We start from the raw sequence: 16,188 nt of genomic DNA on the forward strand, positions 1-16,188 counted from the left end.
ATACTCAGTTATTACTGAAAACATAGGTATAGGGTTTGATTGAAAAATTGGCAACCCTAAGCGAATTCAGTTTATGTGGGAGGAATGTGAAACCCTAGTCAGCCACATGCTTTGGCTGTTTCTGGCCTAAAATACTGTGTAGAAAAGAGAATTCTGCAAAAATCACTTCTTTGGCCCTGTAACAAGCAGTATAAAGTGGATCAGTATAAACTGGATTAGTGGAATCGGCTGCCTAAGGAAGTGCTAAGCTCCCCCTCACTGGCAGTCCTCAAGCAGAAACTGGACAGATACTTATCATGGATATCTTAGACTTTTTGAACCTTTTGGCCACGGAGGAGGCCCTGAAGTAATTTTTCAGGCTTCAAGGAGCCCCGGAAGTGATGTCAGCAGGCCACACCTCCTTGTCACACCCCCAGAAGTAACACGCCATTAGAAATGATATCACCACGGGTGCTAACAGGCAGGCTCTGGAAGGAATGTGGATGGAGGGAAGAACAGGAGGTGGCTTAAGGTGGGAGTAAGCATGTAGGCTCCACCCTCTTCCAGGTGCAGAAACCACAAAACAACTCACGCTTGGGAGGGAGGGGAGGAATGGATGTGGCTGGTTCCCTCACTTGTGGCTGAGCCCCTTAAGACAGGAGGGGAAAGGCCGCGGACCCACTCTGGAGCTTCCATGGACCCCTGGCTGGGAATCTCTGCCTTAGGCCGATCCTGCATTGAGCAGGGGGTTGGACTAGATGGCATGTATGACCCCTTCCAACTCTAGAATTCTGTGATCCCTATTCTCTTTTGCATTTCATAGAATCATATCTAGCCTATATCGTTGTACTTGTAGTTTAAACCCATTACTGCATGTCCTCTCCTCTGCGGCCAATGGAAACAGCATCCTGCCCTCCTCCAAGTGACACCATTTCAAATACTTAAAGAGGGTTATCATGTCCCCTCTCAACCTCCTTTTCTCCAGGATGAACATTCCCAAGTCCCTCAACCTATCTTCATAGGGCTTGGTCCCTTGGCCCCAGATCATCCTCGTCACTCTCCTCTGTACCCTTTCAATTTTATCTACGTCCTTCTTGAAGTGAAGCCTCCAGAACTGCACACAGTACTCCAGGTGTGGTCTGATCAGTGCCGTATACAATGGGACTATGACATCTTGTGATTTTGATGTGATGCCCCTGTTGATACAGCCCAAAATGGCATTTGCCTTTTTTACCGCTGCATCACACTGCCTGCTCATGTTTAGTTTACAATCCACAAGTACCCCAAGGTCTCGTTCACACACAGTGTTACCTAGAAGCGTATCCCCCATCCAGTAGGCATGTTTTTCATTTTTCTGACCCAAAAATGGTCAATTTCACTGCCACCCTTTTTCTCACCTTGCAGAACTCTCCCATATTGGCGGCATCCTTTGACCATGGAGGGAACATCTGTTTCTCAGCATTTTTTTTTACCAATACACAGTCTGTTAGCAAGGCTGAATATCAAACAGAGAAAGTTTGAAAAAAAGGGACACTGACAGCCATCTTTAACAGCTTCCAAATTTTTGCTTTTTCTTTTTTCTCCTTCCTCTGCATACGGCAACAGTTGCCAAACTCAGCGCACTAGGTATTTTCCTGGCATGACAGGCACCTGTTTTCAAGGAAGAATTTGAAGGGTCTGTGCAGCTTATTAAAGAGTGTCCAGCCTGAACTGTGTTTGGAAGTAAGGCTCCTTGAGCTTACACTCTCTGCTGGCCAACCCCAGAATTGTGGAGGCTGGCTGTGGTGAATCAAAGCCAAATTTGCACCACTGAATTGTTGCGCTGAATGTGGGTTGAGTAGACATATCCATGCTGAGCCAAGCATGTGCCGAAGAACGGGGTGCGAGATTTTTTTTCATACCCCCGCTTCCTAAGTTGCAGGAAATTCAATGTATGACAGCCACCAAATGATATTTAAAATCAAAGGAAGACTGCCAACTTCTCAGCTGGCTTCTGTCACTGTGCCTTTTCGCAGTAGGTATGATCCGCTAGGGGTGAGCAAGCAAAGCTTGTTTCAGGGCACTGAGATCAATGATGCTGCTTATTCATGTTTGTTGTTAGGGCAGCTGTTAAAGACACTCCCAGGTTTAATGCCCTTCCCTCCCAACCGCTTTTGTGTTCTCCCACCTCCTTCCCACAGACCAAAAACACCCCAGGATTAATCTCACACATATGACTGAGTAACAAAGAGGCATGGCAGAGTATGACTGCCAACTCATGTTTTGGAAAGTCCTAGAGATTTTTTTTTTGGGGGGGGGGGCTGGTAAAGGACCTTAGCAAGTATGTGATGTCACTCTAGGACTTCAGTTTCTTCCAGACTCTGTGTCAACATATTTCAACCCTTTTGACCCCGGAGGTACTGCTGAAATATGTTTGAAGGCATTGAAGTACCAGCAAGTGATGTCAGCTGGCTGCTCCTGCCTGCCACACCTCCAAAAGTGACAGGAGAATCAGCATGCAAATGTTTAAGTGGCTGGATCCCCTCCCATTCATACTCCCTCCAGGACGATCATTGGGCACTTTGTGACGGGGCGGGTCAATCTGCCCAAATAAGGGTAAAAGGTAAATGTAAAGGCATCCCCTGTGCAAGCACCGAGTCATGTCTGACCCTTGGGGTGACGCCCTCTAGCGTTTTCATGGCAGACTCAATACGGGGTGGTTTGCCAGTGCCTTCCCCAGTCATTACCGTTTACCCCCCAAGCAAGCTGGGTACTCATTTTACTGACCTCGGAAGGATGGAAGGCTGAGTCAACCTTGAGCCGGCTGCTGGGATTGAACTCCCAGCCTCATGGGCAAAGCTTTCAGACGGCTGCCTTACCACTCTGCGCCACAAGATGCTCAAATATGGGTAGATTTAAAAAAAACAAAAATTAAACTTAATTTCCTCTTAGTTTTGGAGTTGGAAACAGCAGGCACAGGGGACCCTCCCCAGCCTCCATTTTGAACACCTCCATGCCACAGTACCATTTAGGGGCCTTTGTGGTAGCCTGGTTGGGATACCCTCATCTATGTTATCCTCTGAAGATGCCCCAGGGAAACTGATCTCAGTAATTCCAGGAGAACTCCAGCTAACCCTACGACAGAGTCTACTTCAAGAGCTACTGTTGCCTGCACGCAGCGGAACTCGTGTTCCTTCTGGAAGCCCCCCCCCCCCCAAAAGCAGAAAGCAATTCAGTGTTTGCCAGCAAAGATTTATTACTGTTCTACTGAGTCACCTCTCAAGAGGGCTGTCACATTCAAGAATGGAAGACACCACCTTGCCTCTTCTGTGTGGGCTGCTCCGATTCAATTCAGGTGCATGCCTTGCATTTCAGGCGATTTGCCAAGAAGGCCAAGTGTTATATGATTGGGTTGTCAACCCCTGGCCTGGAAATCTCTCCTCTGCTGCAGCAAAGACATCATAGTCCCATTTCATCCTGCCATGGCTCTACAGCCAAGACTCATTCCATCTGCCGTGCAACAGAACATATAGCGCTTGCAGAGGATGGATGGAAGGTAACAGGCCAGAGAAGACGCAGTCGTTTTTACCTGCTGCAAAGTTTTCCAGGGACATATGTGAGCCAGGAGGAAAGAACTTGTCATTCCCAGATTAACTCAAAGGCTGCAAGGCTGTAACCAGATACAGCAGCTTCCACAAGACACATGCAGCACACAAAGCGGTCTTGCCCGAAATCAGATCAAGGTCAATCCTGTCCATACTGACCCAGAGCATCTCTCCCGGTCTCTGGCAGAGGTCTTTCACGTTTGCCTCCCACCTGATCATTTCAACAAAAGATTATGCTGGGCAGAAGCAGTTTATCCTAGTACCACATGTCGCACATGTTAGGGGCCTTGCAGGTCCAGGGCCCCTGCAGTGCTGTACTTTTAGGGGGCCTTCATACTGTGATTGTTAGGAGGTCTTCATACTTATGTGGCTCATGGACCGCAAGAACTAAAAAAGGACGCTACACATGCTGTTAGTAACTGGGCATGTGCATTGTTCATTGAGCATGCATGCAGACCACGAACCATCTAAGTGTGAAGATCCCCTTAGATATCAGAGAATTGTGCTTGCACATCCCACCAAGGTTCGAGACATTTTTTCAGCAAAGCGAAGCTGTCAGTTGCTTCTGAAGTTTCAACTTTCCCTGGGAGAGGGGCCCAACAATTATTTGCACCGTACACGTAACAGCACCAGGTGTGCTCTGTAAAGCCCCTGCGAATCCTTAAACCAAGCCTGATGCTGGGGATTGAACCTGGGACTTTCTGAACACAAAGTGGATGCATAAGCACTCAGCCACAGCTGCTCCTCGAAAACCCTTGTATTTATAGAGGGATCTCTGCACTGGAACTTGGCAATCCCAATAAGATCTTACAGCAGTGACTGATTTTTTTTTTAACTAACTCCCTGGGCGCTCCCAGGCACAGGGTGTGAAGATGTTGTAGCCCATGGCCCTGCAACATCACATCTGGTAACATACCTGGAAGTGACATCATGGTGCTGTGGTGACACTCTAGAACCTTCCTGTCCACACAGCTTGCTGACATGCTTGAATGACATTCTTTCCAGAAAAGTTATCCTGTAACAGAACCAGGTTTGAAAAGGAACATATTACGGGTAGAATGAGCTTGGAAGTCAATGATTACAGGATATTGTATGGATGTTCAAAAAAACCCCCAATGCTGTATTTTGGAAAAACCTTCATCAAAGAGAAAGAGGAGGGAGAGATGCTTAACACTGTTTTAACTCTTCCATGCCTCCAGGGGGCAGGAAGGGGTAAGAAAATTTATAGAATGATTCTAAGCCGCCCACAGCTGATCATCCACCCACTACATCCAACCACTTTCTCACTAGGTGAAGGATATTGTTCCTTCTGCCCCGCTGTAATAAATCAGGCAGCCAATGTCTGCTGAATAGAGGGCTTGGTCCTTTGGCCCTCAGGCCTGTAAGAGTGACAACCTTTGTCTGGGTCTGTGTGTGGTGTGGGCATAATTTCTCCCCTGCCGGCTATCCATCAGCAAACCTTACATTCCCCTACAACACCAAAGAGATTCGAGAAATAGCTGCTAGCCCACAAAGCAGCTAGAGGTAATATGTACAGACCGCAGTTATTGTACTAAAAAGCCATGGCTATGAATGGTAACTGCAGGCAGACTATTGTTATGGTCTACTGTGCTGCAAAAAAATGGATAAAGCCACATGCCGGGAGGTGTTGTGAACTTATTGCTTCACTTGCCCTGTTCATGGACTTGGTGGCGTGATTAAAGTGTAGAGCAAGGGCAGGGGTGGCCAAACTGTGGCTTTCTAGATCTCTATGAGCTACAATTTTCATGAGCACCTGCCACCCTGCTGTTGGTGGGGCTCATGGGAATTGTAGTCCATGGACTTCTAGAGAGCAACAGTTTGTCCATCCCTGGCCTATGATCTGGGAGACCCAGGTTTAGGTCCTCACTCTGTCATGAATAAGATCGCCAATCTCAAGATCTCCCAACTTCCAAATCTCCCACTATTACAATTGATCTCCAAATGATCAAGATCAGTTCTCTTATAGAAAATGTCTGCTTTGGGGGGGTGGGCTCTATGGCATAGTACCTTGCTGAGTTCCCTCTCTTTCCTAAAACCTGCCCTCTCTAGGCTCCATTCTTGAAATCTTCAGGTGTTCACCAATCCAGAGTTGGCAACCCTAGTCATGAAGCTTGACCAACACTCTGTTCAACAACTAATTTGGTTAATCAACTACCTACCTATTCCCACCCCCCTTATTTTCTGCCACTGTTTCTTTTCCCGCTTGCTGGATATGGCAGGGTATCTCAGCAGTATGGAAAGGAGTGGGGAAGAATTGCATGGACTGGAAGGTGGCCATTTCAGTAGGCAGCCCTGGTCTCATCTGTAGGTCTGGTGGAAGAGTGGCATGTTGCAGGCCCTGCAGAACTGTAATAGCTCTGTCAGGGCCCTAGTTTCAGGTTGGAGCTAGGGCTGAAAACGCCTTTTACTGAGGCCCGGTGGAGGGGTAGTTTACTCCTCTACTCTCAACCACTGCCCTAGCTCTCTCTGATCACTATAGTAATGTTTAAACATCCCTTCAAAATAAGATACAGACATGCCACAACAATGAAGTGTGTTGTAAAGGGCTGGGGGGGGATGAAGTAAAGGGCCGGGGGGGGGATGAAGTAAAGGGCCGGGGGGGGGAGAGAAGGCGTCCTTCGGGGCCCACCTCCAATTAGTCGAAGGACCACATGTGGTCTGCGGCCCACAGGTTGGGGATCACTACACTAGACAACCAAAGTGCTCTTGGTGGGACATACTGGGACACAGCTTCTCTTATTTCTGGGGCAGGGGACAACAGTGGGAAAACCTCTAAAGCTCTGGCCCCACTAGAGGTCCTCCTGAAGGCCTCTGGGTTTTGGTCATTCTGTGATACAGAGTGTTGGACTGGGTGGGCCACTGGCCTGACCCAACATAGCTTCTCTTGTGCGTTTAAGTCTCAGTCATGCATGCCAGGTGTACAGGTAGCAAGCACTGCAGTGCCATCATACTCCAAAGTATCCCCTTCACAGAATACTTCTTGAAATCAATGGATGGCATTAAGTTAGTTGTGAAGTTGTGTTTGACCCATTGAAACCCCATGGAAAATGATCCTCCAGGCCTTCCTGTCCTCTACCATTCCCCGGAGTCCATTTAAGTTCGCACCGACTGCTTCAGTGACTCCATCCAGCCACCTCATTCTCTGTCATCCCTTTCTTTTGCCCTCAATCACTCCCAGCATTAGGCTCTTCTTCAGGGAGTCCTTCCTTCTCATGAAGTATTTGAGTTTCATCTTCAGGATCTGGCCTTCTAAAGAGCAGTCAGGGCTGATCATCTTTAGGACTGATTGGTTTGTTAGTCTTGCATCATACAACACCAATGTTTAAATGAGGGAATCTAAGAGGACCCTCCACCCACATCTTGTTGGATGGGGTAGAGATTGGAAAGATAGCAAACATTTCAGACATCTCCCCACTTGTACCACCCCTGCAAACCAAGAAGTCTCCCAACACCATATTGCCCATGCATTGCTCCAATTACACCAGAACCCTTAAGCAACATCTAGTGTCCAAAGCATCAATTTTGTCCATGGGAACTGATCCCTGTAGACTGGAGATGAACTATCATTCTGGGAGAACCCCAGGCCCTACCTGGAGACTGGCATCCCTGCTCAGGGAGGGCGGGGCTGGAACTCTCCTGGGACAAATCATATACTTGTGTCTCAACTGTGCCATAGTAAAACAGCAAAATGGAGGTGGGGACAGACTGTGTGTGGGGATTACTGTTTATACCTGAAGGAGTCCCAGGTTTGCAGGGAAAAGATGTGAGGGAAGCAATACTTAATGGTGGCAAAACTTAATGGAAGCAAAACTCCCTAAAAGAACAGAAACAGCATATGTTGCTATAAGGATGCCCACTGGATTCTGGGGCTGTTGGGGGTCGCTTAGCAACCACAGCAATACTACCAAACATTCCAAGCCTTGATTTCTGGAAAGCAAAGCTGTGGGAAGGAAGGCTGGAGTACACTGGGGGAGCACAATAACCCCAGAAAGACTCCCCCAGATCCTTGAACCCCTGATGGAGAAGGCCTCACCAATGAAAGGCCCAGGAGCAATTTCTGGAGACATACATCCCAGACGTTTAGTCTTACTTGGCAGTCGTGGCTATAGAGCCTTAGCAGTATCAGCCACCACTCAACTGGGACCTGCCCTGAGCTAATGGCTACCACACAACAGGGCCTGACTTTTTGTGGGGAGACCATGAAGGAGAGGAAAGGAAGGGGGGAAAGCTAAAGATGGGAACAAGTAAAAGTAGGTAGGCTGGTGAGTGGAAAGAAGATAAAAGAAAGGGATGAGACCATAGGGGCCTCTGCATTTTAAATATGTGATGTTTATAGATTTTATAATTGTTGTTTTTTGTGTTTTGATCATGTTCTGCTTATATTGGAAGCTGCCTTGACTTTCACAAGGCAGAAAAGTGGCTCACAAATGTTCTGCTTATAAAATAACTAGGTAGGGACCAGAAAGAGGAAGCAACAGGGAAGGGGGGTATAGTGACAGAAGGGATGATGGGGTGATATATATGTCAATACATGAAAGCTGAAGTATAAAAATTACACAAGATGTGTGAGTAGAGGTTTGAATCGACAGCTATTGTGACACTTGAGGGCCACCTCATCAACTGAGGACTTGTTGCCTCAGGGACACTGAGAGGGCATATGCCAATTCAAAGGCCACTTCTGGTGCCAGCTGCTCCAAAGTGGGGTTCTCCCAGAACTACCACACAGGCAGGCACTGGGGCCAAGCTGTACTCCAAAACAATATTTGGACTACCTCAAATGGTACAACTCCACACTCTGGAGCCTGCAAGAAGACATACAATGGTTCTCAGTCCTTTTAAACCCTTTCCTTCTCCTCCCAATGGACTGTTCAGTTTGTGGTTCGGTTTGTAGTTCAGCCATAAACTGAATCACATTTCCCTGGTTTGTTCATGTCTTGGGATGGGCTGAATGAAGGTGTGAATGGAGGCATGGATGTTGTAGGATGAAGGGAGGGTGCTCCATTGCCGACAAACATGACACATGGGCGTGTACAGTTGAAGGATGATTAGGAACTGATGGACATCCATGGCTTGAAGCCAGTAGAGGCGGGCTGGGGGCCATTGGTTGATGTTGGCCAACCAAAAGCAGTGGAGGAGCTTGGAGGATGCTGGTAGAGGGAAGTGCAGGAGCCAACCTGCTTACCATGTGTTTGTCTTGCAGGGATGTTCGCAGGAGGGATTCTTGGTGAGGTGTGCCTGAAAGCCATCAAGTTGTGACATTTAAAGCAGGTGAGCAAAGTTCCCTGACTCCTTCCCTTCTTTCCCTCCTGATTCCCATTCTGCTGCTTAGCCAAGGAGGCTTTGAGACCTGCCAGCTAGAGAGGATGGTAACCTCAGGGACAGTCTGGCAAACTGTACCGGCAAGATGAAAAGAAAGAGGAAGAAGGAACAAGTCCTTGTGTTCTGACATCTTACATTATGGCTGAGCTATTACCAGACAGTGTTTGGAATATCCCATTGGGGAGCCCTCATTTAACATCCACACTAAACCATGTGGCATGATTCCTGGCTCTGGGCAGTCTCTGTCACTCAACTGCTCTAATCACCAGGTTGCTGAGAGGAGCCAATTGTGGCCAACGAGTCCATGTGGCCAACGAGCCCCCCAAACTCCACAGATCAAGAGATGGATGGCATTGTAACCCATGTAATGGGTATCAATGTATTTTGGAGTGCCACACATACGGCTCATTGTGTACTCGTTCAAAAGGGTCTGAAAACGGCCCTGAGTTCTCAGACTGCTTCTTGTTTCTCCACCAGACTGAGGCAAGCTTGCAGATCCAGGCTAACAAGAGAGAAGGAGAGTTGATACGGAGAAGAGGGCAATGTGGGGATGGATGGGAGAGAATAAAGAAGGTAAGTTCTTCCACTAAAGCAGGATGGCCTCAGACTTGGGGATGATTACTCCACTTTTGCTTTAGGATGTGGAGTCAAAGCATCAGGAGCATCTGCCCTCTCCTAAAGCTTAGAAGGGACCAAGAGATCTCTTTGGATGACAACTGATCTTCAGACTATAGAAATCAATTTCCTTGGAGAAAATAGAAGTTACAGAGGGTAGACTTTATAGCATTATACCTTCCCCCCCCCCCAAAAAAAATTCTGCCCTTCTCCTCCACCTCCAAATCTTCAGAAATTTCCCATCTGACAGTTGGCAACCCTGACTACACTGGAGACAGGGAGAGATAGGATTAACAAGTTTTTAACTAGGCTCTGTAGCTGTGCTTTAAACACAGATGTAAACGGGCTACACAGTAATAACAATATCACAGAAAAAATACCTGGTGTAGGCTAAACAATAAGGTACATAAATTTGCACTCTTGTTGAGTTCCATAGAGATGACTTCAAAATAGTAATGTACACTAATTGTCATATTTTTGTTAGGTCTGTTTAATGCTGATGCAGTTCAGCTTTCCTTCACAGCTGTGGAAAAAACTCTTCTCTTTCCTGTGGTACCCTTTAACTTATGAACAGGGCTACTCAAACAGGTGTATACATGTAATGTGTGAATAGGGCTAGAGGTAATAGGCATTTGTGCACACACAAAAAATCAAGGGTACACTGTATACAGATTGTACCTGCAGTCGTTGTAACTTGAACATGGCACATATTTATCCAGGCATGGGTCCACAGTTTCATTTGTAAAGTGAATATATGTTGACTTTTTCTTACAAACTAATACATGCATGTATATGCAGGAAGTGTGTGCTTTTGCAGTAACATGTGAACAGTGCTTTTGACACTTGCTATGCAATCCTAAACCTGGATTCAGAAGGATATATTATGTGTGTTTAGGATTGCACTGTGCCATGCATATACAAGGAGTCATGTCTAACACCTCTGCCTGCAAGCAGATTGGCTCTCATGAATGCAGACCATCTGTGCATGAGGTGTCTGGTTTTTATCTGCCCCTGTATTCACAGGATATTTTAGTTATGAAAATATTTATAGCCCATTGTTCAAACAAAGGAATTATCTAACACACATATAGACTGTGCATCATCTCTGTTCAGGAAGCAAAGGTTGGATACACACTTTTCTTCAAGCAAAAGTTGGATACACACGTTTCTTGGGTGCTTTAGGATGCTTTGGGCTGATCCGGTGTTGAGCAGGGGGTTGGACTAGATGACCTGTATGGCCCCTTCCAACTCTATCATTCTAGGAATCTTGGTCAACACGTGGAAGTGGTGAGACGTTGGGAATTTAATACATGCAGAGGGTGAAAGCATCCACTTAAACACACATTGGTTCTTATATGCTGCCTTTCTCTACCAAAGGAGTCTCAACATGGCTTACAATCGCCTTCGCTTTCCCCTCCCCACAACAGACACCCTGTGAGGTAGGTAAGGCTGAGGCCCATTCCGTACAACGGGAAATACACTGTGATCAGCGCTGTATGGTCCAGCGTTTTTTGAGAGAGCCCTGATATTACCGCTCAGAATAGCTTTATCAGTGCTGTGGTGAGCCCAAGGCTACCCAGCTGGTTGAATGTGGGGGAGAACGGAATTGAACCCGGCTCGCCAGATTAGAAGTCTGCACTCCTAACCACTACACCAAACTGGCTTACATACCATCTAAACTGAAAGCTAGAACAAGGTATGACTCATATTTTCAGCTTCATTTCTAACCTCAGTTGGTACATTTTCCTGACCAGGCATTGTGGAAACCAGGAGGAACCTCAGACTGACAGTGGACTTTCCTATAATCCAGGTTTCTGAGAAGGCAGCACTTCTATTTAGTGCTTTTTCCACAGCTGTGACGGAAAGCTGAACTGCATCAGCATTAAACAGACCTGACAAAAATACAACAATTACTGCTGCGGCTACATAACTGCAGTGGGAAGGCAGTCTTCTGCCTCCCATCTGCTAGGAGTGATTCGAAAATCATTGCAGGTGAAATGAGGAAAAGGGAAACAACTCTTGAATCCTCATTAAGTTACCCTACTGCTGCACGCATAGTGCTTGCTTCTAATAACTGGAGGAAGAGACAACCATGAGCCTCAATAGGAATGAGATTTGTCGGTTGACAGCAGTGTTGGGACTGGCAAAGCTTGCTCATCTCCCCACAAGTAGGACAGAGCCAGTGGTAGAGGCGTGGTTGGGCTGAGATCTGTGAGACTCAGGTTTTAACAGATCTTGGGACGCTAAGCAGGGGCGGCCTTGGGAGACTTCCAAGGTAAAACTAGGGTAATGATGTGATGGAAAGCAATGGCAAGCCACCTCTGAATGTCTCTTGCCTAGCTGACAGAGAATCCAACAATTGTAGGATCGCCTGGCTACACTACACGCATGCCATACAATAAATAAATAGTCCCAGCTAACTCACAGGATGGTTGTTATAAGATAAAATGTTGGGAGGGAGAACAACCTCAAAGTCCTCAGTGGAGAGAAAAGCAAGGTACAGCACAATGGTTTATATATCTCCATCAGGGGCCCTGAGGAAACAGTCCTCACAATCAGGTTATGGTGCCAATGGGCTCTTTCAGTCAAGTATCCAACATTTTCACTGGCCCAGCTCCTAGGGGGACTAGCATGTTACACTGAATTTATCAAAGGGATCAGCTCCATCTTCTTTCAGGTATGCAAATATATATTTCCAGATCAATTCACTGCCCAATCGATTGTTGCAAACTTCACTGCACAGTGATTTCTCTGTGTACTGGGTAAAGGAAATGAAAGGCACGGGGCAGTGCTTCAGGTTATTATTTGTGTATCGATATTGTCCTATGGCAGATATGAGAAGAAAAAACAAAGCAAGGGGCAGCAAGTTGCCACAGTGGCTGTGACAACCAAGCCCCCAAAGACTCACTGTGGAGTCACTGCAGAGCACATGTGGAAGGGAAATATTGAGGAGGGGGATGGCACAGAAAATAGCCAGTGTGGCTGCTCTGTCACCAACATACATGCCTCTGCATTCCTAGTGATGATGAAAACAAAACGAGAATCTTTACCGCACGTAGATGCAGACTTGAGGCTTGTTCTGCACTTACTTTTTTCCCCCTGTGGTCGATCCTGCTGCATTCAGATCGATTTGAACCCGGGTCTTTCTCCTTCCTTTTCCCTAAATTGAAACAGATTGCATTCTACACTTGCTCTCTCTGTCCCACTTGACTGGGGAAGCTCAGAGCTGGCATTTAAGGAGCACAAGGCTGGAGAGGGGTTTATTTCCTGCTGTTATACAGCCAAGACAAGGGGGGGGGACTGCTTGTTTATTTTTCCTGAGCAAGCGGGAGCGGGGGTGGGGGAAAAAAGTCTTGCAAGGGAATGGCAACTGGGGACCAGGCAGTCTTTGAACTGACACCCTGACCAATCAGGGTGTTTTGCTACGTCAGCGTTGGAGGCACAGAGATGGAAGGAGTTAATCTGGCAAAATGCAGAACATCTACATTTAATACTGGGGCCTTGGAAGCGTTTTTCTCAAATGTAGCAAGTTATATCTGCTCCTGGATATCACCGGGAAAAGGCAGTGTCACCACGGATCAATCATAGACTTTGCAGAGGGAAAATTTAAAGTGCTGAATATCAGAATGGAAATCGAATAACGTGTAGATGACTTTCTACAATTCCAGGTCACTGGGGATAAAAAGCTCAGCGCAGATTCAGCCCTGGTCTCGTCTTTCAGGTATCCCTGGGTATTTTTTTTCCTGTTGACATCATATGTTTCTTTGGGTGTGCACCACATGGGCAAAGATGATGGCAAGAGGCTGCAGTCCTGTGAGCCAGAAGCCAGTGCTGACACCATGTTGGGGCTACAAATCTGAAGATGGGACATGACTGTAAAGTTTACATTGTGGAATCCAGACAAAATGATTCCTGAGACTCTCTGAGCAAAACCCTTAAGAAAGAACATAAGAGCCCAGTTGGAGTCCAGCGTTCTGCTTCCTGTAATGCCCAGCCAGATGTAGCTAGGAAGCCCACATGACAGTGAAAGTATGTCATTAGCATCTGGTGCTTCCTCTGGGAATGGCATTGCCACATTGGGAGCAAGAGGTTGCACTTGATCTTTAACGATATGACAAGAGAGACTTCTACTTTCCCTCTCATTGAGCCTCAGTGGGTGATCATGAGCTAATCATTCCCTTTTAGGGTTGCCAGCTCTGGGTTGGGAAATACCTAGAAACTTTGGGGGTAGGTGGGATTTGGGGCAAGGAGGTGACCTCAGTGGAGTATAATGTCCACCCTTGAAAGCAGCCATTTTCTCAACCTATCCTCTGAAACCAGATGAAGTGATCTCTATAGATGGGAGTTGAGAACCAGCTTGGTGCAGTGGTTAACAGCGGCGGCTTCTAATCTGACAAGCCAGGGTAGATTCCTCGCTCCTCCACAAGCAGCCAGCTAGTTGACCTTGGGCTCATCAGTCCTGATACTACTGTTCTCACAGAGCACTCCTGTCAGAGCTCTGAGCCCCACCTACCTCACAGGGTGTCTATTGTGGGGAGAGGACGGGAAAGCAATTGTAAGCCATTTTGAGGCACTTCCTCTTAATTTGTAGTTCTGAGAGAACTTCAAGCCTCACCAGGAGTTAACAGATTTAACATGGTCCATACGCTAACTCTTGACCTGTTGACATGTCTTAAGGCCATTAGTTCAAGTAGGGCTGCCAGCTCTGGACTGGGAAATACTGGAGACTTTGGGGCTGAAGCCCGGATTTGAGACAGGGAGGCACCTCAGTGGAATATAATACTATGGAGTCCACCCTCAAAACAACTATTTTCTCCAAGGCAAACTGATCTCTGTCACCTGGAGATGAGCTACAATTCCAGGGGATCTCCACGTCCCACTTGGGGCCTAGCATCCCTAAATTCAAGTCCCACCACAGACCCAAACCCAGCTCCTTGCTTGCCAGCAGGATAACGTTAGAGGTGATGCACCTCCCAAACGGAACAGGTGTGCATGTTTGGTTCAGGTGCGCCTGCATGTATGAAGGATGAATCTGCAGTTTTGGGCCTTCGGGGTGCCCTCCACATGGCTCCTCTGTTTACCTGCAGGCTGCCAGAACTCCCTGGAGTAATTACCTCTGTCGGAAAGGCAGTCTTCCCAGCACCTGCCATTCCAGTCTCTCCTGCTCTGGGAGTGCCCGTCCCTGCCCTGAGATGGTGGAGGCCGTTTGGCAGGGCCAGGAGAAAGAGCCGGGGCCGGGTTCCTGCCGAGCCTACGCCCTTCTCGCTCCGAATCAGAGCGGCATGAGGCGATCCGAAACGGTGGCTTGGGGAGGTGACGCCGCGCTCAGGAAGTGCAACCGGCGGCAGAGCGCGAGCGACGAGCGAGCCGCAGCCCGCCAAGAGCCGGCCGGGCCTGCGGGGCTGAGGGCCACGTCCACTTTGTGGCAGGCTTGCCGGAGCTGCCTTCTGGCCAGGAGGAGCGGTAGGCCGCGCCATGGGCTGAGCTGCGCCGTCGCCTCCCGTCGGGCCGGCGGCGCGGGCACCATGCAGGCGGCGCAGCGGCACCTCATCTCCGCCGCCGTCCGGGCCGAGGCCAAGCGCTACGAGGGCGTCAAAGGGCAGCTCAACAAACTTTTCCGCCTCGTGGAGCTGGTCGACGAGCCGGAGCTGAAGGGCAGCCTCAAGGCCTCGCTGTGCGTCGTGAGAGGTAGGCAGGCGCCTCAGCCTCGGAACTTGCGCGCGGGGTTTGGACGGGCGCAGCTGTGAGGGGCGAGCCGGTTGAATAGAGCGTGTCCAGAATTACGACATCTGCAGACCGCCGGCCGGCTCCCCTGGAGAGAACGGCTGCTGGGGAAGGTGGACTCTGTGGGATTATACCCCGCTCAGGGTTGGGAAAGACGGGAGACTTTGGGAGTGGGCGGGATTCGGGGCGAGGAGCTGGATTTTATATGCCGCTTTTCTCTGTCTCAAAGCACCTGCCTTCTCTTTCCTCTCCCCACAACAGACACCCTGTGAGGGAGGGGAGGCTGAGAGAGCCCTGATATTACTGCTTGGTCAGAACAGCTCTATCAGGAGTGCAACTAGCCCAAGGTCACCCGGCTTGCTGTGTGTGGGGAGTGCAGAATCAAACCCAGTTCTTCAGATTAGAGGCCACCACTCTTAACCACCAAGCTGGAGTATAATGCCATGGAGTGCATCCCCCAAAGCAGCTGTTTTCTCGGAGGGGGGTGGAACAGGACAGGACTGGTCTCCGTTGCTTGGAGATGAGCTGTAATTCCAGGGGATCCTTAGGTCCCACTTGGGGACTGGCATACCTAGATAAGGGCCCACCCTCTTCAGGCTCACTGCTGAATCTCCAGGCGTTTCCCAACCTGGAGTTGGCCACTGTAAAATTTAAAAGCACCCCTTTATCTATAACATTTAGGACTCTGTAGCTGCCCCTCAGGAAAACCCATTTGACCAATGGAGATAAATTTGCTTCAAATTACAGATTAAAGCCCTGGGTTTGGGTGATAAGCAATTTCTTCGTGGCCCATTATTTTAATTCTTAAAACGAGAGGATCTTTATGGGTACTCATTGAAAAAAAAGATTAACCGTCTTTCCATATACAGTCCACAAAATCTCTTTGAGGATCTGGAGGGAACAGAGCACCATTACAAGTAACGCAACCTCTTGAGAAAACCGAAAC

The 16,188-nt window shown here is 48.1% G+C and overlaps 1 protein-coding gene across 1 annotated transcript in view; it reads left to right on the plus strand.

Annotated features, from left to right (window-relative positions):
• Positions 1-9,439: 9,439 nt before the first annotated feature.
• Positions 9,440-16,188, plus strand: part of AGAP2 (ArfGAP with GTPase domain, ankyrin repeat and PH domain 2) — a 146,015-nt gene continuing 139,266 nt past the window's right edge. The window contains exons 1-2 of the mRNA XM_077328967.1: positions 9,440-9,476; positions 14,606-15,206. Coding sequence (XP_077185082.1) covers positions 14,711-15,206 — 496 coding nt within the window. The 5' untranslated portion in view covers positions 9,440-9,476; positions 14,606-14,710. The remainder of the gene's footprint in view (positions 9,477-14,605; positions 15,207-16,188) is intronic.

This window comes from Paroedura picta, chromosome 3 (genome assembly GCF_049243985.1).
Source record: "Paroedura picta isolate Pp20150507F chromosome 3, Ppicta_v3.0, whole genome shotgun sequence".
Classification (NCBI taxonomy): domain Eukaryota; kingdom Metazoa; phylum Chordata; class Lepidosauria; order Squamata; family Gekkonidae; genus Paroedura; species Paroedura picta.